This window comes from Bacillus rossius (assembly GCF_032445375.1).
Source record: "Bacillus rossius redtenbacheri isolate Brsri chromosome 9 unlocalized genomic scaffold, Brsri_v3 Brsri_v3_scf9_2, whole genome shotgun sequence".
Classification (NCBI taxonomy): domain Eukaryota; kingdom Metazoa; phylum Arthropoda; class Insecta; order Phasmatodea; family Bacillidae; genus Bacillus; species Bacillus rossius.
Window position 1 is genome coordinate 14,618,060 of NW_026962013.1, and position 26,426 is coordinate 14,644,485.

A 26,426-nucleotide genomic window follows, 5' to 3' on the forward strand; every position below is an offset into this window, starting at 1 on the left:
TCAGCCAAGATAATAGACAAGATAGCGATGGATGCCACTGAAATAAATACTACAACTGCACTCCAGCGGGTAAAAATTAAATCAATATACCGGCTGCGCACTCGAGCAAACAATGTGTGTATTACATGATACTAGCGCTCTTAGCAGCAAGTACTGAAAATAAGATGGTGGCAGCACCTCCTAGCAGAAGGTATGTATTAACTAGCGCTCCTAGTAGCTATAATTGAAAAAATATATAAATGGTAGCTGCATCCTCTAGCAGGTTATACTATTATTCCTTCAAATTAAAAAAATTACTAGTTCAAATGTATGTTTTTACATACCTTATTTAGTTCACGGTCCAGTAAAATTACATATGTTTTCTAAGCTGTCACGCTCCGAATCACCTACCTTACAGTGTATTTTGTATAAAAAATTAAATCTGATGATAAGAGTCATAACAAGTGCTTATCTAAAACTGTTTGAGTTACTCTTTAATTATGACCTTGAACCAACTCTACAATGCTTACAGTTGACACTATTAAAATTTATAACTATAGGACATTCTTATATGAGATACTTTAGAAACCCCTTTGCACGTTATCTCTATGGAGCGATGCGGCGCAGCGATAATACACAAAACTGGCATTCCAAAAAACTTCCTTCAAATACCGGACAGGTCATCCTGATTTCGGTTTTGTGTATTTCCTCGAAGTCTCTATAGGAAAAGTGCTGGGATGGTCCCTTATTTGCATGATACAGAGCGATGCTGGTTCACTCTAGGAACAAATAGCATAAACAAAGATGGCAGTAACCAATATGGCGGTCTCCAGCAGAAGAGAAAAAATATGGTGACTGTGATGTCTTCCAAGATGGTGGCCTCCAACAGACGAAATAAAGATGGCGGACAAGATATCATAGACCAAAATGGTGGAAGGTCTACAGTAATGAAAAGTGAAAAGTTCGGGGAATGGGTGGCTCGATGTTAGGATGTCTGAATTCATGATGGCAGCTGAGGTCAAGGTCAAAGGTTGAGGTCATCCAAGATGGCAACTGTGACATCAGAATCCAAGATGTTGGACTGCTTCCCCTAAAACCTCACCCTTAAACCCTGTCTTAGGACATACATTAATTCAATATTAATAAACTTCCATTTTTAGGTACCTGCTTTTATAATGGAAATGTAAATTAATAATAAACTATCACTAATATACAATATTTTCTAGCAACAGAGCAGCACATAAATAGTTGTAGCTACCCAAAAGAAGTGTCACCTTACCATCAATTAATAAATAAATGAAATAAGAGTAACTTTCAATTAACTCAAATATTTAATTTCCTTTATATAACTAAGTTGTAATACCACATGTGTTTTGTTTATGTTTAGTTACATACACCATATTTTCTCAACTTTACAAAGAGCTTAATAGATATTAGTTGTACTTTGGAGTTCGGGTATTTCAGGAGTTGGCTTGTTGTGACAAAGGTGAAGTTACTTTTTAACCTCGCCATCGCCATATAGTACCACTCAAATCATTGCGGAAATGGTACTTTACCAAGTCTAATGATTGTTAGTAAGTATGGATTAGAATTTCAGTTGTTTAAAACAGCAACTTTTATAAACAAAGCTTTTCAAAACTGGTTTCACACTTCAAACACTACATTTCAGCCAATTTTTTTTTGGGGATATAACCAATATGGCGCTACAATTAGCTGATGGAAAAATTCGACTTCACACACTTAACATGTAATCATGCAGATGTGTCCACCCCCTGAGTTGTACCTGGTACGCATAATGTGCCACATCCGCATGATATCTTGGTAGTGTGTGAAGCCATTTTTATTTTCTTCTCTAGTTCATTGTTGCATCATATTTGTTAGATGCCCAAAACATTGGTTGAAGTGTAATGTTTTCCGTATAGACACAGTTTTAAATTATTTTATTTATGAAAATGACTGTTTTAACGACTGGGATTCATTTTATACATACTTGCCATCATCAAACATCGTCAGGCACCATTTTCGCAATATTTTGGGCGGAACATTATGGTGATTTTGAGGTTAAAAAGTGACAATTTAAGGCACAGCACGCCATCCCCTAACAATTTTTAACTCCATGCTTGTAACGAAATTTAAAAAAAATTGTAAAATCCGTGAATATTGAGCATTATGCGCTTTCTTTTTTGCCACTTTATTTATGATCGTAAATTTCAATGTCTTTGAATATAGTGCATACCATAGAATAATGAGTAGTGTGCTGATCATCTAGAAAGGGAGGGAAATGTCTGGTAATAGGGTAAGTAAAATATAAGAATTGACATTTATTATTAGCTAGTTATATTATATTCTGTTACTTAATTTTTCTTCTAACTTAAGTCTTGTGGTAAAAAGGTTTATCCAAAGTTGCATTCTTATGTTATTAATTAATAGGTTATGTTATGTCACTGTTATTCAAAACAGATGCACCAAATTCCATAATTTTCGCAAACATGTGTCATAATGCATTATGATCATTAATTGAATTTGTTTGTATTGTGATATTACAGTTTTTGTTTGGCCAGGATATTGCGGGGTACAAAATTAAAACAGCAATCATCATGAGCCATATTAATATTTATTCGATAGTTTCGTCAGGATCAAGCGTTTTAACTTGGATACTTGATATGGAACAACTACCTGTTTTATTGATGTTGCTGACCTTTCACTTAGCAACAATAGACAACTTGAGTTAAAACCTATCCTCAGAAGTGTTTATTAAAAAAAAACCAATCACCAGAGCTACAAAATATGAACATTAAATAACTTGCCTTCACAACAACTTACAATTGGTCACAATAATACAAGAAACAATCACGCAATTATGACATAGGCCTACTGTATTCACGTGGCAAAAATCATATCCTTCCATATAACCTACATGTTACTAGAATATTATTCTGTCTCAAGTTATGAACTGTACAATAATCTCTTTTCCTTTTTTACATAATAATAAACAAATTGTTCAGAACTAAGAATTAATTTTCAGAATTTTTTCTCTTATGCTGTGCTTTAATAACAAGGCCTGTATGCAAACTTGTACCTGAAGTTATATTATTTCATGTATTTTGATTGTATTCTTTTTGTTACTTCTCTTTAGTCACAAATTACGATGTACTTATCAAAGAGGTTTATGTTATGCTACCTTAACCAGTTAAAAAACACCATTGGAACATAAGCTGATCATACAAAAAATTTAAGTCACCCTAGTGCGCACGCACAGATGGATTGCTAAACCCTTACAGATGGTGCAGTGAACGAGCCATGTTCAACTGCACACGCACTGCCTCTACTTGAGCATAAGGCAGTAGCGATCAGTGTGACATTGATATTTCATGTGGACAGTGGACGCCAACATGGGTAGCTGTAAGAATGTGACAGAGTGGCAAAAAAGGGCAATTGTTTTTTGGCAGTGCCCATGGCCATACGGTGTGTACTGGATTTGTTTGTTTTTCGCAGCACATTGTTCGACGTGTCTACAGACAATGGTGTAAGTATGTACTACACGTGTACAAAAAAAAAACACGATTTCAAAATTGTGGTCAGAAAAAGATCCTGACTTAAGAGGAACTGGAGACAAGTTTCACTGCTAGTGAATCAAAATCGCTTCCAAACCCAACAGGAATTACTCCAGTCGGTGAATGAATGTCTGTTAGTGAGATAACATTGCAACGGGAACTGCATGCACTGAACAAAGGCCATTGTTCACACAGGCACATAAAGCTGCATGTCTTCAGTGGGCTAGAAATCATAGAACATGGACAGTAGCTGATTGACAGAACATAATGTGGTCTGACAAATCATGTTATTGCCTGAATTCCAATGACTCACTTCGTCAAGTGCATCGATGGCCAAATGAAGCATTTGGTAATTATCGGACGTCACTGCTTTTTAGAACGGAAAGAAAAAAATCTGAAAACATGGTTTTCACATAGGTACTACACACATCCCTAAATTTACTCCGAAGGGATGGTTTCGTAATAATTCCTACCAGTTTATGAAAAAATTAAAATTTTACATCTTACATTACAATACCTGTGCTTTTATGCTGTCGTTGCATTTATTGTTTACCTGCGATAAATAGGAATATTATGTTTTCCATTTACTAGAGACTTTACTGAATTAACCCTGAAAGAAAGGTTGCTTAATTTCTACTGGTTTGTAAAAAAATAACAGTTAACAGCTTACGTTACAATACCTATGTATTCACGCAATCGCCAACATTCATTGTTGTCCCGTGTGGGATTTTAAAAATTTTTTTTGCTTTTGTCAATGTAGGTGTTGTAATAATAAAATTCATTTAAATAATGACTTTATTGCAATTGTAAGGAATTTTTAATACTTATATTTCATGTTTGTTGTTTTATTGGAATAAGTAATTGTATCAGTAAATGTTTGTTAGGTTACATTGCATTTAATGTAGGTACCTACTATTTTGAGTCACGTTGTAATGAACGAGTCTAATGGGAGCCAAAAATTTGTTTTAAATTGTTAACATCATTCAAATTCTGTGAATAATATATGCTGTGCACTGAAGTAGCTGACACATTGAATTTCGCAGTCTTTCCAGGGAACAGCTGTCATATGTTCTGTGTTCGTTACGATTGGTGTTTCATGTATCCCTGGATTCTGAAGGCTTGATCCTGTTGGCTTGATCCTGTGGTAAATGATGCTTGCTGTTTTAGTACCTATGTCGAAAGATATTGATGGCGTGATCCTGTTGGCTTGATCATGTGGTACATGATGCTTGCTGTTTTAGTTCAGTACGTCAGAAGATCCTGAACATAAAAAAACTGTGAAATAAGAAAGAACTATGATTGTAGGTTGAAAAAAAAAAATCCTTTTTATTCTACTTACGATCATAATTCATTATTTTATATATATTTTTATGTACGTACAGGATATTCCAACATACTGAATTAAAACAGCAAGCATAATGTACCACATGATCAAGCCAACAGGATCATGCCATCAAGATCTTTCGACATGCTCAATTAAAACAGTGAAAGGTTTTTAACTCTTCATTGGTCACATGTAACAGTGTTACACCATTAGTTGCACATGAGTTTTTTTTTTTTTACATTTGCTTCTTTAGATATAAAACCATAAATGAGTAAATAAAAGAATACCTATAGAGTGCTTGATTGTTTATTATATTTATATTTAGTGACCACAAATTATTTCATATTACATTGACATGAACAGAAGTATTTAAAAGCAACAATACCTATTTAAATATGTGTGGTTTCCCGTTAACTCTTCAAAACTATACCTAAGTATTGATTTAAGCCCATGAAAATTTTTAGAATTTACAAAATATTTAAGTATAATTATTAATGAAGTTTTTTTTTAACTCTACAGAATTTTTATCTACGCAGGTTGTAGAAGCATTGTTAGTTTTTCTTCCGTGCTGCGGAAGAATTGGTTGAATGCAATAGAATAATCACACCTGGTCTGCTGGCATGTCAGTTCCTCATACTATGATTGGTTTCTGCTATAGACTGAAGATATAGGCTGATTCTTTTCTTATGCACACAAGGCTATCACTGGCTGGTCTACCAACAGGCTTCGAAATCAGCTGATGTTTTAACATTTCCATATGCATTTGTTTAAAATATGTCCTCATAAAAACATGCACTTTAGCTTAAATTATTAAGTGTAAAGTAAGTAGTAATTTTATGCAGAACATGTTCAAGGGCACAAGTAATGAAACATCAAACACCTGTGCATTGAAACTCAGTCATTCAAAGTGCCATTAGATTTTATCAATTCTATTGGCAAATGAGCTGTTGAATATTGGGCCTGAAAATTCTCTACATCATCAGTTGGCATGGTCTTTATTATCCATACTTAGTAATGGTTTTAGCAGGCAAGTTAGTGTATATAGTTTTGGCAAACATTTGTTGTTTCAGATCTTATAGAGGCTGTACGGTATATTCTTTGACTCACTTAACAGAGCAACTTTTAGCAAAGAACAAAAACAAAAACTGTATATTTTACCCACTAATGCAAAGATATAACCTACCTAGTTATTTTATAACTTTTCAAAATCAAATGAATTAATCAGAGATTTCTTTGATGGTTGTAACCTACAGTGCCATGTTTCTACATTAGTCATTATGCTGTTTAAATATTTTTGAAGTAAAAAATTATTGTGTTACAGTTGCCTTATACTTTTTTTATTTTTTTACTGTTGCAGGATATAAGGTCATACTTCTCAATTGGAGCTTCTAAAATTAAAAAGGATGTAAAAAATTCACTAGAAGATGATGAATTTGTGCCAAAGGTCAAGAAAAAATGTGCAGCTGTAATAATTTCAGACTCTGACGATGATGAACCAAGGCCCTCGCCAGCTAAGCGTCAGAAAAGTTCGGAGTCAGGTGAGGAATATTTTATTTTAGTTGAGCTTAATTAAAATGCTAAATGTAATTAAGTTCATTCAATCTTTTTTTTTTTAAATTTAGTTTGTTTCATGAATGTTTATTTATGACTACAGATAACCAGAAGGCTACTACTAAAAATAAAAATGTGAAGCCGTCAGAAACAAAACCAGTTCAGAAAGTTAATCCATCTGATGTTTATGGAACTGCAAAGGTTAAAAGAGCTACAGTCAAGTCACCTTCTAAAACAGATCATAAGGTTAGTACCTACCTAAAAGGATTTTGGTTATAATGTTTGTGTTCATGTTATTTAGCTGAAACAAAGTTTTCAAATAATATGTGACATAAATTTTATAATGCATTTAGATTTATTTTGTTTCAGAATTTTAAAGAAAGAATTGAAAAAGACCAAGCTGTTGATAATGAAAAGAAACAATCAGAAAGATTGAAACTAGTAAATGGTAAGACTGTGAAGAAACGTGAAGCAATCCTTGACAAGGAAAGTAAGTATTTTGTGAAGGAAGAAAGTCCAAAGAAAGTTGGCAGTAGTACAGCAAATGAAAATCGCAGTTCACCGAGGAACAAAAGTAAGGCGAAAGAAAATTTAAAACAGTTCCAAGCATGTGAAAAATCTTCAGAAGTCATCCCTGCAGTGAAGCAACCTGTGAAAAATAATGCGCATGCAGCCACTGCGACACCCGAAAAACTGAAAGGCAAGAAGCGCAAAGCTACCGAGACGATCTCCAGTCCAGCAAAGAAGCGCTCCCCACCGGTAGAAACGGTCGCTGGCAAGCATAAGAGCAAACACTCCAGTATCGCCAGCACCGAGCCTAAGACTGAACATGAAGACGAGGCCAACGTACAGGGAAGTTCTTCGAATGCCACGCCTCGGGGTCACCTCAAAGAGGATGCGAAAAGCAACAGAGGTGCCACCCGCGAACCAACCACGCCTGTCGCTCACGCTGCAAGCCCGTCTGTGGAGAAGAGCAAGCAGAATGCTTATAACTACCAGAGGTATCTTCAGAGAGAAGGTCCGAAACACCACGGAGCCAAAGTTCTTCCCAAGGTGACAGTACAGAAGTATCTTAAATTTCAGTGGTTACAGCAGTGGTCGAGTGTTGTGATATCTCACCTCTACGGAGATGATCCGGGTTCGATTCCCGACGGGGTTTATTTATTTATTTATTCATTTTTTGTTCTGTAGATCCCATATGGAGGTAAGGACTCCGGGATATAGAACAAGTCAATTAATACAAATATATACATATATACAAACTGTACAATCACAAAAACTAAATATTACAGAGTACTTTTACATTTCAAAAGTAGAAAAGACAGATTTAAATAAACATGGGTACATAAGAAATTGTATAAACTGAAGTCTAAAGCTCAGAGCAAAGAGTCACACCAGGATTTTTCGCAAGTGGGAAATGTTACTGGTGTTGCAGAGAAGCCGGGTGATTGTTTCCTCACATTTCATTCTGTAATTTTGATACTCGATACATGAGACTTTTAGCTCAATACGCTCGATAACCTTTATAGTAAATTATGTACCTATTCAAAATTTAACAAACAATCTATAAGTCTCCTTTAAAAAAAATTTTTTAATAAAATACATAAGCAAACGTTAAGATAAAATTATATACATTTTTCACAAACAATGACTTACATATTAAATTTACACTCAACAAAAGACTCCAAAATGTGTACAATTTTTTTTTTTTTTTTAATTGTGGTCAAGTCTATTTCTTTTCTTGCCCACAAGAAATACAGCTCATGATCATCTGCTCAGACCCAACAGTTTTGTGGAGTGCTCGAGCCCTGCATTTCTGAGTATCAAAATGTCAGAGTCCCACTTTTTGAACTCCATTGTCACTGTAAGTGCAAGAGGTAATCTATACCAGCTATTCCGGCTGTGTAGTTCACTTACGGACAGCGACTTGCGTGATTGCCGCGGACTCTGCCACTAAATCGTCGTTGTGCTGTTTTGTAGGGCAAGCCGAACTGCCTGGCGAAGATGGTTTTCGTGGTGACGGGCGTTTTGGACTCACTAGAGCGGGAGGAGGCAGTGTCCCTCATACAGCAGCACGGAGGGAAAATTACGTCTACCGTGAGCCGCAACACTACCTACCTGGTCGCAGGCGAAGAGGCCGGACCTTCTAAGCTAGCCAAGGTACTGCAGTTCTTTTCAAAAATTACAAGACACAACAGCATGTGCGCTACTGAGCCAATCATGGTACAGCTTCGGCCTGTTGAAAGTATCCACAATTTCTCTTGTAACCAACCAACATGGGTACTATAGATTTTACGTTATTAGCTAACCTATAGTATTTTCCTTTTAAGCAAGCAAATTGGCTCTAAATTTAATTGCTTTTGCTATTAATATAAACTTCATGCTCCATTTTTATTTTTTATTCAGCACATATTTATAAAATTTAATAGTAATTGCTCAAATTTCCTTTGTATCTGTGTGTGTTTTGTCATGTGTAGCTTCAGATAACTTTTATTCATCCCAGTGCTGTGATTGAATGTGTTTAGTTAGACAGTACAATGTACCACTGATTTCAACTCGTAGGCAGAGTCATGTAAAACGCCGATAATTGACGAAGATGGTCTGCTGGATTTGATACGAGAGAAATCCGGCATACCGAAAGGGCAAGCGGAAGTCTCGGATGCAAGTGGGAAAGAGGAAATCGAACACGATATTGTCGCAGCTCCTACAAAGAACAATTCGCGCGAGGCCTCGGGTTTCGCGGAAAGCAGGAGTCGCGCTGCAAGTGCAGATCGCGACGGGCGGGAGGTTTCCAGCCCGCCCAGCTGTTCCGGAAGTATCGGTAGCACGGTGAGCTCCGTGCCGAGCACAGAGTCCCTGCTGTGGGTGGACAAGTACCGGCCTGCCAGCAGCAAGAACGTCATTGGCCAGCAGGGTGACCGCAGCAACCTCAAGAAGCTGCAGAGGTGGCTCTCGGACTGGCACGCCAATCACTCCGGCCACAAGAAGTTGGTGCGGCCAAGTGAGTATTCTAGTTCCTGCAGAGGCAACCTTCTGCGTTTAATTATTTGATATCTACACTTTTTTATTTAAGATATTGCTGACCCAGCCACAGGCTGGAAGCAAATGATGTTAATGTTAATGACTTTTTTAAAGTTCTATAAGTATGTAGTCTAATGAAATAACCTGATAAGTATTATTTTTAAATAATTATTAAGTAACCTAGGTATTCTGATTTTTACTATGGAATGAAGCAGTTTTGATTATCACTGAAGATTATTAATTTATGTATTTATTTTTTACACATCAGCTGCTTAGAATGAAATTCTTGTATCTCAAAATTATACGTAGTGTGTGTTGCATTATTAAGTTATAAAACCTTGCATCTCAACGATTTTCCAGCCAAAATAAATACTATAATTTCCTCTGGAGAGGGGGAAAAAAAACACATATCCTGCTAGGCAGTCATGTTAAGTTAAACCACTCATAATTTGTGAATTTGGTGATTTCCGAGATACAAGGTTTTCATTGTAAGCCAACAAAATCATATCTTTCATTTTTTTTTTTTTTTTGTGTTTGAAGAAATTGAAAAATCTTTCTAAAATAAATACACTTAATTGGGTAATCAAAGTAATTATATAATTATTCTATCAGAGCCTCTGTAATTTTATTTCCATTAAAAATATGTTAAAAGTTTATAAAAAAAATTGCTGCATGGCTTTACAGTTTTAGTTGTAATGTGTTTAAGTTTACTGTAATTAGTTTGTGTTTTATTGTGTAGGTCCTTGGGCTAAAGACGACAATGGAGCATTCTTCAAAGCTGCGTTGCTGTCCGGACCGCCTGGAGTAGGTAGGTGGTTTACGTTGTATAGGAAGGCTGCAATGTGTTAATTTTTGTGTCAGTACACGTCAGTGTAATATGTATTTTTTTCTGATAGTTAGCTCTCTTAGAATTGATTTAGAAAAAAAATTTATGTTGTTTGGGAGTATAGTGATTAATAATTTGGTTCTTCAGAGATAGAGCTTTCTGTGTTATGGGAGCAGAATTATACTGTGAAAAAAAATTTGTGACTTGAAAATTTGTTGCTATGCAATTTGTCTCTCAGTATTTAGTGGAGTTCATACAGTCAAAGTGTCAATATCTGCTTCATGTGTTTCTGTGATGTAAACTTGAATGTATTAGTTGTTAAAGACTTTTTATTATTTAAAAAAAAAAAACATATTTTTAAATAACAATATGAAATGCAAGCTCTAAATTGTGCTCTAGAAAGTAGGGTCTTTTTTTTTTTTGTAGTTGGTTAATTAATTTATTGTTTCAGTTTATTGTAATAGAAATGTTGTGTGTTGCTCCAGGTAAAACCACGACAGCTCACCTCGTATGCAAGGAGCTTGGCTTTGACGTCGTCGAATTCAACGCGTCGGACACTCGATCCAAGAGACTTCTCCACGAGGAAGTCCAAGAACTGTTGAGGAACAAATCACTGTTTGGCTACTTCAAAAGTGAGCTGAGGAGCGAAATGCATGGCTTGTGAAATTATTTTGCAGAAAATTTTTTTTTGTAATACTGTTGATGTTTGGGCAACTAGTGGTAAATACAAAAAATTAATGTGTTGTGCCATAGTGTGAACAAATAAATATGGTATTAGGTAATGTCAGCAGAATTTAAAAAAAAAAGATTGGTGTTTGTTGGTAGTTGGCGCTTTAGGCCAGCTCGGGTAATGCGGAACCTCAGTTAAGCTCGGTCGATGGAGACTAACTGTGCATGGCATTCAGCACAGCTGTAGCAATGATGCACTGTCCGGTGTGGTGCCGCTCTGCAGACGGAGCGAGGGCGAGGCCGACGGAGAAGCACGTGCTCCTGATGGACGAGGTGGACGGCATGGCGGGCAACGAGGACCGGGGCGGAGTCCAGGAGCTGATCCAGCTGATAAAGAACACGAGGGTCCCGGTCATCTGCATGTGCAACGACAGGCACCACCCCAAAATACGCAGCCTCGTCAACCACTGCTTCGACCTGGGCTTCAGCAAGCCGAGGGTGGAGCAGATAAAGGTGTAGTGTGTAAGCCGGTTGGCACCATCCAGCATTTCAAACACCAATTTTTGGCATGTAGTTAGGCCTTATATATCTATGCAGCTCTCTCTTTATATATATATATACACACACACATACATACATACACACACACACATACATACACACACACACACACACACACACATATAATGCGTAGTCAACAGCAGAATGCTAAAAATTCAGATAGCAGTAAAATTTGATTTAAAAGATTTTTATTGTTAAATTGAAAATAGGCAAACAGTAAGCAAAATGCAACCACTTAAAAAAAATATATAGTTAAGAATAATATGTATTTTGTATTTTTATATTACAACTTGTAACCATTAACATAAAAATATGTTACTGTTTCACACAATCATATTTTATATATATATAATTTTTTTTAATATAAATATTAAACTATACTAAATATTATTAAAAACAGTTTTGCCCAAATTAAATTTTATGTTTGTACTTTAGATCATTATAATATTTGTATAGAAATTTGATTCAAACTAAAAAAAAACTGATTTAAATATGCAGCATCACTTAAACGCAAACGCTCATAAAATTTTGTAATAATAGTTTTCCGTATCTCCTGCTTTATTATTTTACAGCTTAAATTTTAACAGGTAGGTGTACATTTACATTCTTGTTAGAAACTTACTCATACATATATGTTTGTGTGTGTGTGTGTGTGTTACCATGTTAATGGTATGGGTGTGAGGGTGTGATAGATGTATTACAAATACAGTACAACCCTGTTATAACATTCTCCAAGGGACCAACATAAAAAAATGTTATAAGCAGGAAAATGTTATAAGCAGGAAATCATCTTCACTTTGTAAAAATTACACGTGGATTGATTAAATTAAAAAGTATAGGTAAAACAACACAAAATACAGGAGTATTACACTAAGTACAGCAATAGAGTGGAAAAATTGGTTAATTTTATTTATAGATAATACCTAATAATATGCTAAAGAAAAAAAAATGTTTTGTACGATACAGTTCAGAGTCGAAAAAGAAATATTCAACTCTTTTGCAATCACAACACGCGTTTTGTTGGGGTTCCTGTCCACTTGGTTAATAAACTGAATTTTTTCAGCTACAGAATATATTTTCGCTTATATTTATCGGCCATCATAACCGTACAAAAACCTGAATAAAATTTCAATACGGCGTATTTTAATTAAATACGACCGTGACTACAATAAGTAAAAAAAATAATAATAATTACGGTAAAGGTTAACCACAAACAAAAGCCGTGAATATATCCATAGAACAGTTAACCATCTCAAGGTGTTAAACCTTTGAAACAAAAACCAGCACCATAGACTATAGTAGCACTGTTTCCGACCATGTATCAGTGCACAAAATGCGCATCATAAGTATAAAGGAACAAGTCATAGGCTAATAAGCGCGAACAGGACGCCATATTGATAGTCGATCCGGTGCAAGTTGTGGAGTGCGTGTGTACCACGTCTATGGTGAACTACTCAAATGTAAACATCTGATGTTTGTATATGCGTGCTGTATTTTCTAGCTATGGTTTCGCTCTAAATTATGACTTTGAAGGAAGGGATACTGCAAATTGTGGCAGTTATCAAAGCAAATTTGAACGTTAAAGGCGGGAATGTAGAAATTTTAATATTGTTACAGGCGGGAAATTAAAGCATTGTGATAAATGGAGAAATGACGGGACCATGAAAAAATGGTGTTATAGGCGGGAAAATGTTAAAAACGGGAATGTTATAACCGGGTTGTACTGTACTATGATAGTGTGAAAATGGTTGGTAGAGTTTGATTTGAATATTCAAAATACTTTAAAATAGTGTGGGCAGTTGGTTATATTTGGGTAGGTACATTAAACATACTTTAAATTCATTAATTACCAGTTTAAAAAGTACCTAGGTAACTTAATGTCATTTTAGTATACCTTTTTTAAATTTGCTTATTTCCCCAAAAAAAAACTACCACAAATTTCATTTTGTAGGGTACAGAATACAAATTTTAAGGGAATAAAAGGCAAAAAGTAATAATTGATAACAAATTTTAGAACTAATAAAAATTTTTTACACAGGTTTAGTAATGATTTTTTGCACAGCTTTAGCCTTATTTTAACACCGCTTTAGGTCAATTTTATTTACCATTTTATGGGGACCCCTATCCATTGGCCATTGGTGATTTTTACTAGATCACCCACTTGCAGAAATCTCAGTAAGGACCCGTGAAGTAATTTGGTAGGCCAACCCATTATGCTCTTTGCATAATTATCTCAACTACGCAGGATAAAAAAAATTGAGCACTAGTGAAAAGATACTGCTCTTGAAAGTCTTCCACCTAAACTGTTGCACTTATTTCTGTCATATTCATTTTCCTGACATGATGTTGCAACTGAAGTCTTGTTACATTTTCAGGGGGCAATGATGTCCGTATGTTACAAAGAAGGAATAAAAATCACACCAGAAGCGCTGACGGACATAATCACTGCTGCGAATCAAGACATCAGACAAGTTCTTCACCACTTGTCGGTTTTCTCTGCGAACAGTAAAACCATGTCAACTGAACAAACCAAGAAAGATGCAAATGACGCTCGCAAGATTTTAAAATTGGTAAGTTGTTTAAAAAATGTTGGGCTTAATATTAAATAATTTGCATCAACGTGTCCAAAATAATTACTTAATCATTCAGAAAATATGTTAAAAAAGAAATAAATAATTTCGCTTCAGAATCTTAAATGTGTACAGTGTGGACATTTTAGTCTCTTTAGATTCTCTTTGGATTATGATCATATCAAGTATTTATACTTGTATTCTTTTTTTACTCCAGGGTCCTTGGGACGTGGTGAGGAAAGTATTTTCAGCAGGAGAACACAAGAATATGTCCTTAATAGACAGAATGGATTTGTTTTTTCAAGACTACAATATTGGACCGTTGTTTGTGCAAGAGAATTATTTGTCTGTTGTACCACATGCCGCTAAGTAAGTTTGACTTATCTTTTAATGTCTATAATTGTTTAATTGGTTTGTTAAAGTTTCAAGTTACATGTTTTTAAGGGTGCTAATTTAGTTTCAGATTTTTCATTACTGCAATGCTGAGCTCAACTTAAATGCTATGATGATGTATATGGTGTAATTGGTAATTGTTTAAATTGAATAAAATTTGTTTGAGCCAAGAGAAAATCTTTGCAGCTTAGCATAGTAAATTTAAAAACTGTAACAGAAAATTAAAAGGTTGTAAAATACTGTAATAGGGTTTATGTTGTATATTTTTTTTTGATAATTAATTAGCTGTTGCAAAAGAGATTTAAATAATTTGCTGGCTGTGTTTTAATTGTGAAGGGGCAATCCTGTTAAGACCTTGGAGTGTGTGGCGGAAGCAGCGGAGAGCCTAACCATCGGCGATGTTGTGGAGAAAACCATTCGCAGTAACAATAGCTGGAGTCTTCTGCCTGTTCAGGTACGACTGAGGTAGTTATTGAAAGGTAAAATTGATTTCTTGCTTACCAACATTGTTTTGTATTTTTCTTCTTGAATATTGGTTTCATTTTAAGTTTCAGGCAATAATTAAATATTCAGAGCCGAAGAATTGTATTTGCTCGAATTTAAGCCAAATGTCTTGTGAACTGTCAGCGTGGAGTTTAAGAATGGGGTAGTAGGGTAAGAGAATATGTATCAATTGGGGTTTGGCCAAGGAGGCTGGAAAATCTCTTTGGGCGTGGAATTTTTCTTTGACCGACTAGTGCTAGGTGAGTGATACGTAGATAACCACACCAGCATCAATAAGATGACGTTTTTAGAATGGTTGATGTGTGACCAGGCTGTGCCAAGTTGATGCACTGTTTGGTTCTCTGGGGCTCCACTTGCTGTTTGCTTTGTTGCGTTAGTTTGGAGCAAAGCAGTTCCATCAAACTGCGGAGCCCAGCTCATAAGACGTTTGGCTCGTACTAAAAGATGCTCTCCTCTTTTGGTCCTTAGTTTCTCAACAAAAAAAAAACCTATTACCTTTAAATTATAAACAAAAATTGACTATTTAATTGAGTAAATTTGGTGATCGGAGAATGCCTGTGATTGTAAGACGCACCCCATTTTCAGAGTAAAAAAAATGTCACGAAAAAGGTGCGCCTTAAAGTGGAATGATCTCGGTAAGTAAGGTGTCGTGTGTGTGTGTGTGTGTGTTGTCTGCGCAGGCGGTCTTCTCGAGCGTGGGGCCAGGGGAGAGCATGGAGGGCCACCTCACGGGCCAGATAGCCTTCCCCGCCTGGCTGGGCAAGAACTCGCGGGCCCAGAAGTTCAGCCGCCTTCAGCAGGAGCTGCAGTGCCACATGAGGCTCAGGTAACAGCGGGTGATCGATCGTGTCTCCAAGTTCACAAGTCCCTTGCACTAGCTTCTTCCGTTAACTTAACAGCAGTGAAATAATTTTTTTTTTTTTGTGTGCATTAAATAATTCTTTGTCATGTCATAAGGTGTTTGTTTCTTTCACGTTGGTTTGCCTGTCTTATGAATTTGGGCTGACGAACCACATATGTACTCTTTGGTTTTCCGAGTGTGCCTGTTTTATTACTGTTTGAATATTAATATTCTTCATGAAAGTCGATATGAAACCAGAATTGTTGTGTTGTATGCGTATATTCTATTGCTAATGATAATGTAGTTTATGTGAAATTATTGTCGTCACAGTTGAACTTGTAGACTTTTAGAGTGGCCGAATTTCAACAAAATGAAAAAATATATGTGTAGTGCATATTTTGTGCTTAATTAGCTGGCAAAGTGTTGAAATTTTAACGTTGTTGTGCAGTGTGGATAAGGAGAACCAAATGTTTGGTGGTGGTGTGTGGTGTGTGAAGCGACGTGACGGGAAGTCTGTTGTGTTGGCGCAGGGTGACCGGGGACAAGCAGGCGGTGGGGCGGGACTACGTGCAGTCCCTGCGGCAGGCGGTGGCGGGGCCCCTGGCCGAGCGGGGGGTGGAGGGCGTGGACGACGCAGTGCGTGTGCTGCAGGCGTACAGCCTCACCCGGGAGGACCTGGACAGCATCCTGGAGCTGGCCGCCTGGCCCGGCGCGCCGGACCCCATGGCGGGCGTCGACAGCAAGGTGAGCTCACTGCACTTGCTGCGGCGGCTCGCTGACCTTCCCGAGGCGGGACATTTGGTGTGACAGGGTGTCCTCTGTTGAACATAGTTATCAGCTCCGCGCCGGCCCCTCACTGCCCTTGCTGCGGCAGCTCACTAACTTTCCCGATTGTGGAGCAAGGCGGGACATTGGTGTGACAGGGTGTCCTCCGTGAAACATCGTTAAAAAACTTTTTTGTAGACAATTACAAAATATTTATGGATGGGCCAATCAAATCCTCAATTACTATCAAATCCTTAGTATTCGAAGAATTCAATATTAGAGGATTCTAAGAAAAATATTAAGAGGAAATAAATAGTTTGCTAGGTCAGGTTTTTGTCCTCATACCCATCCTGTTAACCATTCCCTAAGATATTGTACTTTAACGTGTAATTATATAAATAAAATTTCTGTATGTATGCATTCTGGAAACTTAGTTTGTAGAACAACCATTTAAATGCTAGAATTTTTTTGACACCATGGTTAATATTTTTTTCTTTTATTGTACAGTATTTTATTTTTTGACCCTTAACGTCTAGATTCGTATTCGAGTTAACTCCCTGGGATTCAGATTCGAAACGATTGGGATTCGACCAATCAGTACAAATATTTATATTAAAGAATATCTACAGAATACAATTGTGGAATTTCTTTTGAAAGAATGTACCAAAAATTGTATGTACATGTTTTTCACCATGGTTTATAATTCTGCCACTTGTGCTATCCTGTAGCAAAAATATTTAGAAATATGCAAATCTTAAAATTGTAATCACATGCTTCTTTCATATCTAGTCATTTTACTTATGTTTTTGTGTATGGATTTATTTTCATAGAAAAACAATTTAGCTTATGTGGATAATATGCAGTTGGATTATTGACAAAGGAGATTGAAGCAGTGGGATGAGAAATACAGATGTTCCACCTTATTGAAAAGAACTATATTTTTTTTAGCATCCACTAAGAAAGTAAGGATGACCGCCATATTAGGAAGAGTAATTGACTAGTCTTTGCCTGGCAACAGTCCAGTTTGTATGGTCTAACTTTCGCTAGAATATGCTCTTTTTGCACTCTTCCAATATCTTAGGTTTATTTACATTTTTATTTAATACCTGTATATTTTTTACTTTCTTTGGTAGCTACACTTGGTAATTTATTGTTGAATGCTGCAGGTGAAGGCAGCCTTCACCAGGAAGTACAACAAAGATGTAGCAATGTTGCCGTACGCGGTTGATTCTGTAAAGAAGGTTGCTGCAAAGGCCGCCATGCTTGGTGAGGGAGAAGAAATTGACCCTGAAGAAGAGACTGAAGAGAGTCAAGAAAATGATGATGTGGCTACAGATTCCATGATCAAAGTAAGTTTTGTGGCTCTTGACAGTTTAGCTTTATTTGAGTAACTAAAATTTGTTGTGATACAGTAGAGTTCTGCTTATCTGCACCGGATGTCAAGTTCATCCGGAAGGAATTTTTAAAACTGCAGGATTTACTCATTTTTGTAGGTTAAAAGGTTAGGTTTGCATATACAGTAGTATTAAAACTAATATTAAACTATAGGAAAAGTTTTTGATTTTTATAGTTGTACCCATCTAAAACTTGTATTACGTGCATTTTACTGCAAATTCAGTTTAATCCGGACTTCTAGTGATCTGTACTGGACACTACTGTACTTGCATGTGTACTTGTACGTGTATGTGGTAACGTAGGTTCTTGTGCTATGTAATTTTCGTATGCTGGACCAGAGAATGTACGTCGTTAGGTCTTTAGGCTGGTGGGGCCAAAATTGGATGATACCTGAACCGGTGGGTTTTCTCAAGGTACTCCATTTTCCCCATTACCCATTCATTCCGTCAACGCTTCATTCTCATCTCATCACCCCTCGCCGTACCTAATGACTTTTATGTGATCAGACATTAAGCCTTAATTCATTAACTAGGTCTTTAGTGTTTTAGTTTTGACTTCATGCCAGATGCTCTGCCTCTAGAAGATGAGCTTACTTTTAGTAGTGCTATGTACCTCACAATAAGTTTTTTTCCCTTCAATTTTCATTTTAATACATATGTTCTAATTTTTTTTTATTATTACTGTACCTGTAAAAATTCTTTTCCAGGCTAAGAAGAGACCTGCGGGCAAGCAGAAGGAGGCAAAAGATGAAAAAACGAACTGTTCCAATGGTACTAAGAAAGCCCGAGGGAAAGGACGAGGAAGATGAGATTTGACTTAGCTTCCTCCTTGACAAACCACAAAACTTTTTTTGTTCCTTTTCCTTCCTTGTAAATATAAATATTTTCATATCTACTTTATGGACTGCTGTGAAGATGTTTCATCATGATTTAGTTTAGAAGTTCAGTTCACCATTTGTGTCAAACTGTCAATATTTTTTTTTTGTATTTTGAACATCCATTAGATCTGAAATCATTGTTAGTTATATGCAGGTTTTAACATTGTAGTAATCGTGTTGAACTATGTAATGTATGTTATTGAAACATAAATTGTGAGTTAGTATTTCCTAATCAGTGAATTGCTTGTTATTTTAATCGTTTGTGAATAAAAAAAAAACACTTATAATGTTCTGGTCCTTTAAGAAACTTATTTGAACTATTACACAACTTTTCAAATGCTGTTTTGTTATAAAAAAAATTTTAGAATACAGTTATGTTCTGTTGATGATATGTATTAAGAATTTCGTGTTTTAGTTACCAAGGGGTGGTTTTTTTCTTCTGAAATTTCAAACTACCCTAATTGAACTTCACAGCTTCAAATTACTGATTATGTTACAAAATGGAAATTTCTGCTTTACATCTTTTGACAAGTTCGAATAGGGCACTAATTTTGTATTTGTACTGTCAGAGATATTTGTACTATCAGAGAATGACTACATTACTTCAGCTTTGTTTGTCTGGTATTGTGATTTCCTCATTACATGCAGAGTGCATGTATAAACACACTACCCATTCTTTGATGTAAATAAAGCATTAAATCTAAATGTGTCAATCAGGATCAAAAAAGCTATGCATAGTCTCAACTCTACCCAAAAATATTGTTTTTCTTTTCTTTAAAAATTATTTGAATCTATTTTTCTTTCAAATAGCTTTACTGGGGGATTTATCTGTCAACCTGGCAATACTTACGGTACTGTTTTTTTTTTTTTTTTTTTCCCCTCATATAAAATAACCGTAGAGACATATGTACATCACCAATGCTTTAAAACTTGCGTTCATCACACTAAATTATATCTAAAAACACCAAACATTGATGAAACTAATTTTGAGCAATTTTTGAGGAAACCAGTTCTGTATTATCTTCTGGTTGGTGAGCTCAAGGTACCAAGTTTTATTCCCGGCCGGAAATTTTTTTGTGGTAAATGTATTTCCTGTGTTCATTAGCTGTTGTTAATTTCTTGCTGTAGTGGGCTCGTCATGTTAAGGTCAACATTAGGCATAGGTATGCTTTGAGACTAAATATAAATGAGGATATTTAATAGGATCATTGTAATCTCAGTTTTGTAATTTTTTCAATAGCATAGTCAGGGCTTTTATCATTTTAAAAGATTTCCATTTATTGAACATCATTTTCTCTTAAATTTATTTTTATCGTGTTTTTAGCATGTATTTAGTTCTGGCACTATTTCTGTAAATGTTTCTAAGTAAAAAAGTTGGATTTTTTTATATATACATATATTAAAAAAAAGTGTAGTACTGTCCTTTAGTCCATTCCTTTATTGGTTTGTTCGGCAATGTCTGACACTGTGTAAAACTGTGCTAGTAATATGCGAGCAAGTATGGTAAAATTATACCAAAGTAGGAAAATATCGACCAAAATTTGATCTTCATGGTGTTGCATGATCTCTTTGTTGTACTGGGTGTTTTATATATCACATAAAATGTGATTATTTCCCTTTCCTAACTAAAGCGGAGTGTTTTTTTGTATGAGGGGTCTGTGTTAGGAAATAACCAAATTATGTCTCGGGTCAAAGCCCATACACCTAGTGGTGCTGGGGATTAGCCATGCAGAGAGTGGGTCGCATGCATTGTGTGCTTAATCGGGGATTGGTCAGCCATGGCAGCAATTGAGTCATGACTAACTCTCCTATCTTAGATCTAGACTAAAACTATGTGAAGTTTGTCCTGGGTGAATCCTGTTCAGACACATGGAAAACCCTGGGCACAATACATGTGGTGTGATGTGCATGCATTAATTTCGTATGAGAACTCTGGAGACTGAATAATATGGATGGAAGGTTGGTAAGGGTAGAACCATGCAGGGGTTCGGGCACTTTCAACCAAGATCCCCCTTTCATATTTTACCCTCATTTGGATTTTTGTAGCCAGGAGCGTGTACTTTAACCACCCATGTGGCTCCCATTCTGCATACCTAAACACGAAGGAAAGAAGAGGTGAGTATGTATGTACTTGCATTTAAGACAGTAAATTCTAAATTGCAGTGTGTGCCCTAAGAGTTTTGAGCATGTTCACTGTATTTATGCTATATGTACCTATAGTTGAAAAATAAAGGCTATTTTTATAGTTTTCATTTTATTTAATCTATTAATAGTTATTAGCATCTTTTTACTGTATCTATTCTAAGTGGTGCCCATTAAAGGCTACCATTCATGTTGCTTATATTAGATGCATCTATTGAAGAAAAAAATTACTTTTATCTTATGAAGGACTGCAATATTCTAGCCATACATGGTATGGTGTCAAAATAAAATTATAATCTAAGCAAACATGAAATGCATACCTTGAAGAAATGTGGCATTTTGGTGTGTGAGTGATGGAATTTACCCTCCTGACTAGCAACTGTGCTGGCAGACAGTTGGCTCTTTTTGCATCTCGTTTTGGTCGACTGGCTGCAGTTTCTGATGCGGACACTGCTGACTTGGTAGGTAACCAAAGTGTGGGAAGAATTGGATTTTAGATTGGATGTGTGCCATAAAACAAGGTGCGTACATTGCGTACTCACTGGGCTCGTGTGACACCGGTCGCTGTACTCGCTGCCGAACTCTCACCGCACCCCCGCCACTCTCGCCACCAAAACTGTCGCAGGACTCTCTCTGCCCCAAGAACTCTCGTGGAAGCCGGCGTCCCAACTTAAGACTCTGGCGCCCTTCTAGAACTGACGAGTGCAGCTGGGGTGAGTCACGTCATCCCGCGCCGACCCGACGCGTCGAGAACAGCGTCGCTCCTCACGCCATGGCCCGCGGAATTACCAAGGCTTCTCAGCGATAGATAAGGGAAGCCTAAGATGTACATCAAGTTCTGTCCCTGCCCGAACACGCCCGAATATTAACCTTAGGTCAACCTCGGGTTTATTTATATATATTTATATTTCTCTGTTTATTTTAATGTAGCTATACTAACCTAACTAACCGTAACCTAACCGACCACTTTTAATATTTGAATTCATTTTTCCTGCGCAAAAATTAAACAAATCCCGAGGTTGGCCGAAGGTGAATATTCGGGCAGGGACAGAGCTTGATGTACATTTTAGGTTTCCCAATAGATAACGGCGCCAAGGCAGGGCAATGTGCTGGGAGCGGAGGGAAGGGGGCCGCCAACATATTTCCAGGCCTGCACTTGATCACTGCACCACGCCTCTAACTTGACGATACTCTAAAAAAATTTCGTTTTTTGAAACATAACTTTCAACTTTTGGTTACTTTCCCTGACATTTTTTAAGTTCCTAGAGCTAAGTTACTATTTACAGGGTGCCAGCTGGAGAATAATATACAATTGACTGTTCTACAGCACACAGTCGGTGCACGAGATTACTTATGATCAGGGGTTCGACACCTAAAGGCCAAGTTAGGGTGTTATGGCAGTATGATGCACGACGCATTAACTCCAGCTGTTCTGGCAATCAGAATGCCACACTGACAAATAACACTCTCGCGGGGACTCTGAGACACTTTTATTACTAACATCCTCACTATCGAAACTACACAAAACCAGAACTTGTTAAAGCACTGCATGACTGTCTGTTCTCAACAATGCTACCTCAGTTTAAATGTCAACATCTGACAACCGGTTAGCTACACGGTAGAACTGACGGCCAGTTTAACCTTGCAGTCTCACCAATCCAGTGCCAAGCTCCTTCCACATAGGGTTACCAGACGTCCGGCAAAAGGAGGACATGTCCTCCTTTTTATGTATTTTTTTGCGTCCGGCCGGATTTTCCTTAATGCTCCAAAATGTCCGGCTTTTTTATAAAGTGAGATAATTCCTGCAGTTACACAGTAAAGCGCGCGGTGCGCGCTAATGCGCTGTCCGCAGAGTCACCCCACTAGTAAGTAGTTCCATGACAGCTTGACAGGTAGAAGCACGTGTTTTTAATATGCTGTGTAGTGTGTATGCGTAGTTTGTTTGATTCTTTATACTGAAACTGTATTAAATACCAAAACATTGTAAAATATCATACTCCATTGTAATTAATTCATGTTTTTTTTTTTTTAAATTATATTGTCCTCCTTTTTAGTGAAATGCCCTCCTTTTGCGAGGTGAATGTCCTCCTTTTTTGTTATCAGTGTCTGGTAACCCTACTTCCACAGGGCACCAAGGTCAGCTGCTGCCGACTGACTCGCAACAACTCTGTTCCCCTTTACCCGGCCACCGCCGATGGCGCTCGAATCTTTCCGAAGCCTATCTCGGCAGTGCACTCTCTCTATACAATACTACGGTGTTTCATAATACAAATACATTTATAACCATGCAAATACCCTTATGAACTTATAAATAATTATGCAGTTACACTCTTAAATACTATAGTCCGTATTAGGGCGCGGTTACACGGGAGTCTGAACTACTTCAGGTGAACATGTTCAGCTGTTGAGTGCGGTTACACACAGTCTGAACATGTTTCGTTCGAGGCCATTTCCCATTTAACTTAAACAGGTTGGCAAAGTAGTTCAGATCGACATATCTTCTACATTAGCCTCTGATTGGCTGTTTAGAATATAAACAGTCTTTTGCAGAAATTCAAGCTGGAAAGTGTTTCTGGCACAAGTTCGAGTAATATTTTACCGAATGCAACAAAACAAATCAACAGATAATTATATATATATATATATATATATATTAATTCCCGATTTGTAAAAAAAAAAATATTGAGCAATATAAAACACATTCCATTTGTGCTGATAATGCTGTATAAACAAGTGAGAATATCACGCGTTTTCTGGATACAATTACAAAATAGAGATCAACAACACAGTCATTCGTTGACAGTAGACAATCGGTATTAGAGCTAAACACACTTTTCAGCAACTACAGTATAACCGTACACTTTCGCGTTTGTAAACGTGTTTACTTAAACATGTTCACCTGAAGTAGTTCAGGGTCCCGTGTAACCGCGCCCTTACAGACATATACATTGAGTGGTGATCTTCCATGGATACCTCATGTCAGAAATGGAACAGCATTGTACGTCAAAATTAACTAACCAATTCGGAAAAATAAAAATTAAGGCATTGGTACATATTAGGTATTTACCAAACACCCAAACGAATGAAAAGATAGTAATAAGGGTAAATTCCAAAAATTAAGACGGAATTGGAAATAGTATATTGTATATAAAATTTAATTTAACACTACGTTAACGATGGGTTAAACTACTGCTAACGCTATTAGTTCCGAGACCACCGTAGCTTCACTAAGCTGACGGAGAATGAAGGAAAGTAGTCAGACCTATCCATGTCCGTGTGGGCCACTGACGTCAGATGATGACTATCGCAAAGCATTGCAAACATACATCTGTGCTTTTTTTTTTTCCTGGCAATTGTTGATTAAGGCCCTGTCACACTGTCAAATTTTAGCTTCCAACACCTTCCAATATGTTGGATCCAATATCTTTGAGGGTTGTGACGTCACGTTAAACGTCACTATCGCAGCCATGTTTATTTGAGAGTTTGAATGTCTAGTGTTTCCTTCAAATATTTTACGTATAGGACTGGTTCTAAAATATGTTGGATGTTGGATGGGATCAGCCAATCAGAGTTATCTATAATAAAGCGGCCGCTTTTGTTTCCGTTTCCGAAGTGTAATAGTTTAAATATCAGCAATGGCGAATGGGAAATAAATGCAGTAATTGAATTAATACTATTTTATTTCCTGCTGGAATATGTAATTGTTATTGTATATTTTCCTCCAATTGAATCTGTATGTACGGAAGTGCAGGTTAATATATTTGACTAAAAGAAGTTACTGTAGTTTTGGAATATTATGGTCCTTAAACCAGAAAACATCTTCTATTCAACTTACGATCATTATTTGATTGCTATACCAGTTTTGCTTATGTTCAGGTATTGTTGATACACTAAATTAAATCAGCAAGCATTGCGTACAAAATGTGCCATCAGGAATGAGGTATCAAAACTAGGATATGCATTTGGGAACTTTTACCTACAAATCCAAATTAATAACACCTAAAATAAATTTTAAAATATTTCAATTCAGAGACTTAATGTAACTAAAATTATTTTGGCTGACCCAATCAATCTTTCTTATAAGTCATTGTTCTCCTTATTTCACAATAGCTGCTACTCTGTAAGTATTGACTGGAATTTTCTGGAATATAGACTCATAATTTCCTGAGAATAAATTCTGCCTACGTGTTCAATTATTATTATTTAAGTTTTGAAAGTAATACCATTTTTCGTGAATGTAAATATTTGTGTAGCAGATCCTTGTCAGTAAGCCTATACTTCCCAGGCTGTACGAAACAAGCATACCTGGTCTAATATCTCGTTAAAAAATTATTTTAAAGAGATAATGTGACTGAGGTGAAGTTAGCTTAAAGGCTCAGGTTGAGGTTTGTAACAGTAAATACACTTAATTCAAAATAAAACAAAATTGCCAATTTCTAAACACAGCAAAAATTAACACATTCACTTTAAAGTATAGGAACAATTTTGATGAAATACAAGTGAAAGTGTCCATACAACAGCAGCTAGTTGGGTGAGAAAATAAGCGGGAATGAGAAGGGATATGCCTACTTGCAGATTTACATTTAATTATATGTTTTATTCTTACTAAACATACCTTTAAATATTGTTTTTGAAGAGCACTATAAATTGCACTACAAATTTCAGGTAAAAATTTTGAGATGGTGTTGTGTGGAATACTTGTAGAGAACATAAGGGACTTAAATGATTCCCCTGTCGCCAAAAATCTTAATGTAACTGCCAGCCTCTGCTTTGCTGGTATAGACTGGCACAAATGAGTATCCTTCTTTGCAATGCGAGACTCCACAATTGAAAGAAGAAGATCAAAACTTTCAGAATCCATTAAATAGTTCGGAAATGAATCGGCATCTTCGTATCGAAGTTCATGACAAAAAGGGGTAAAACACCATTTGTTTGCCGGGAAAGTATCCACTGTCTCGTCCACCATCTGCGTTTCCTTTTCTTAGATTTCTCTTCTAGTTTACTGAGACTTGCTACAATTGCAATTACAGCTACAGCTTTTGAAACACTTTGATGCTCTTAATGCAGGCATTGCAAACACCTGGAAAACGTAAATTTTAAACTGTGTATGATCACAATATACCTAAATTGGAATAATATAACCTACTTAAAAAAGCCCGCGTTCCTTGACCCAAAATTTGTTTTTGATTCTAAATACTGTCATTTACAGTTCTCTACAGAATGTTTGGTAAAACGAGCTCACTCAAAGAAAATTGATAGTGTGAAATGACTTCAAATATATTTTACATTGCTCGTCAAATAATATTGAATACAATATATTTGAAGACGTATTTCATCCAAAATCACCCTTCAAATTTTGTTGTCCAATTTATTGGATACAATATATTTGACAGTGTGACAGGGCCTTAAAACCAACCAATTACCAACACACGACACAACACAGTACATGTAGCC

General features: G+C 36.5%; 1 protein-coding gene across 1 annotated transcript; it reads left to right on the forward strand.

The window, feature by feature from the left end:
• The first annotated feature begins 1,602 nt into the window (after positions 1 to 1,602).
• Positions 1,603 to 19,114, forward strand: LOC134542754 (replication factor C subunit 1). Its single transcript, XM_063387258.1, has 16 exons — positions 1,603 to 2,275; positions 6,215 to 6,395; positions 6,512 to 6,654; positions 6,778 to 7,461; positions 8,389 to 8,568; positions 8,971 to 9,409; positions 10,169 to 10,237; positions 10,741 to 10,887; positions 11,208 to 11,437; positions 13,861 to 14,055; positions 14,273 to 14,424; positions 14,785 to 14,902; positions 15,633 to 15,778; positions 16,324 to 16,537; positions 17,725 to 17,907; positions 18,660 to 19,114. The coding sequence occupies exons 1-16, from the start codon at positions 2,261 to 2,263 to the stop codon at positions 18,759 to 18,761; spliced, it is 3,198 nt and encodes a 1,065-aa protein (XP_063243328.1). The 5' UTR covers positions 1,603 to 2,260; the 3' UTR covers positions 18,762 to 19,114.
• Positions 19,115 to 26,426: the final 7,312 nt, after the last annotated feature.

Bases quoted from the DNA above. Each gene is read 5' to 3' on its own strand.
- LOC134542754 (XM_063387258.1), top strand. The intron at 6,396-6,511 runs GTGAGGAATATT...TTATGACTACAG, and splicing joins TCAGAAAAGTTCGGAGTCAG to ATAACCAGAAGGCTACTACT. The intron at 9,410-10,168 runs GTGAGTATTCTA...TTTATTGTGTAG, and splicing joins CAAGAAGTTGGTGCGGCCAA to GTCCTTGGGCTAAAGACGAC.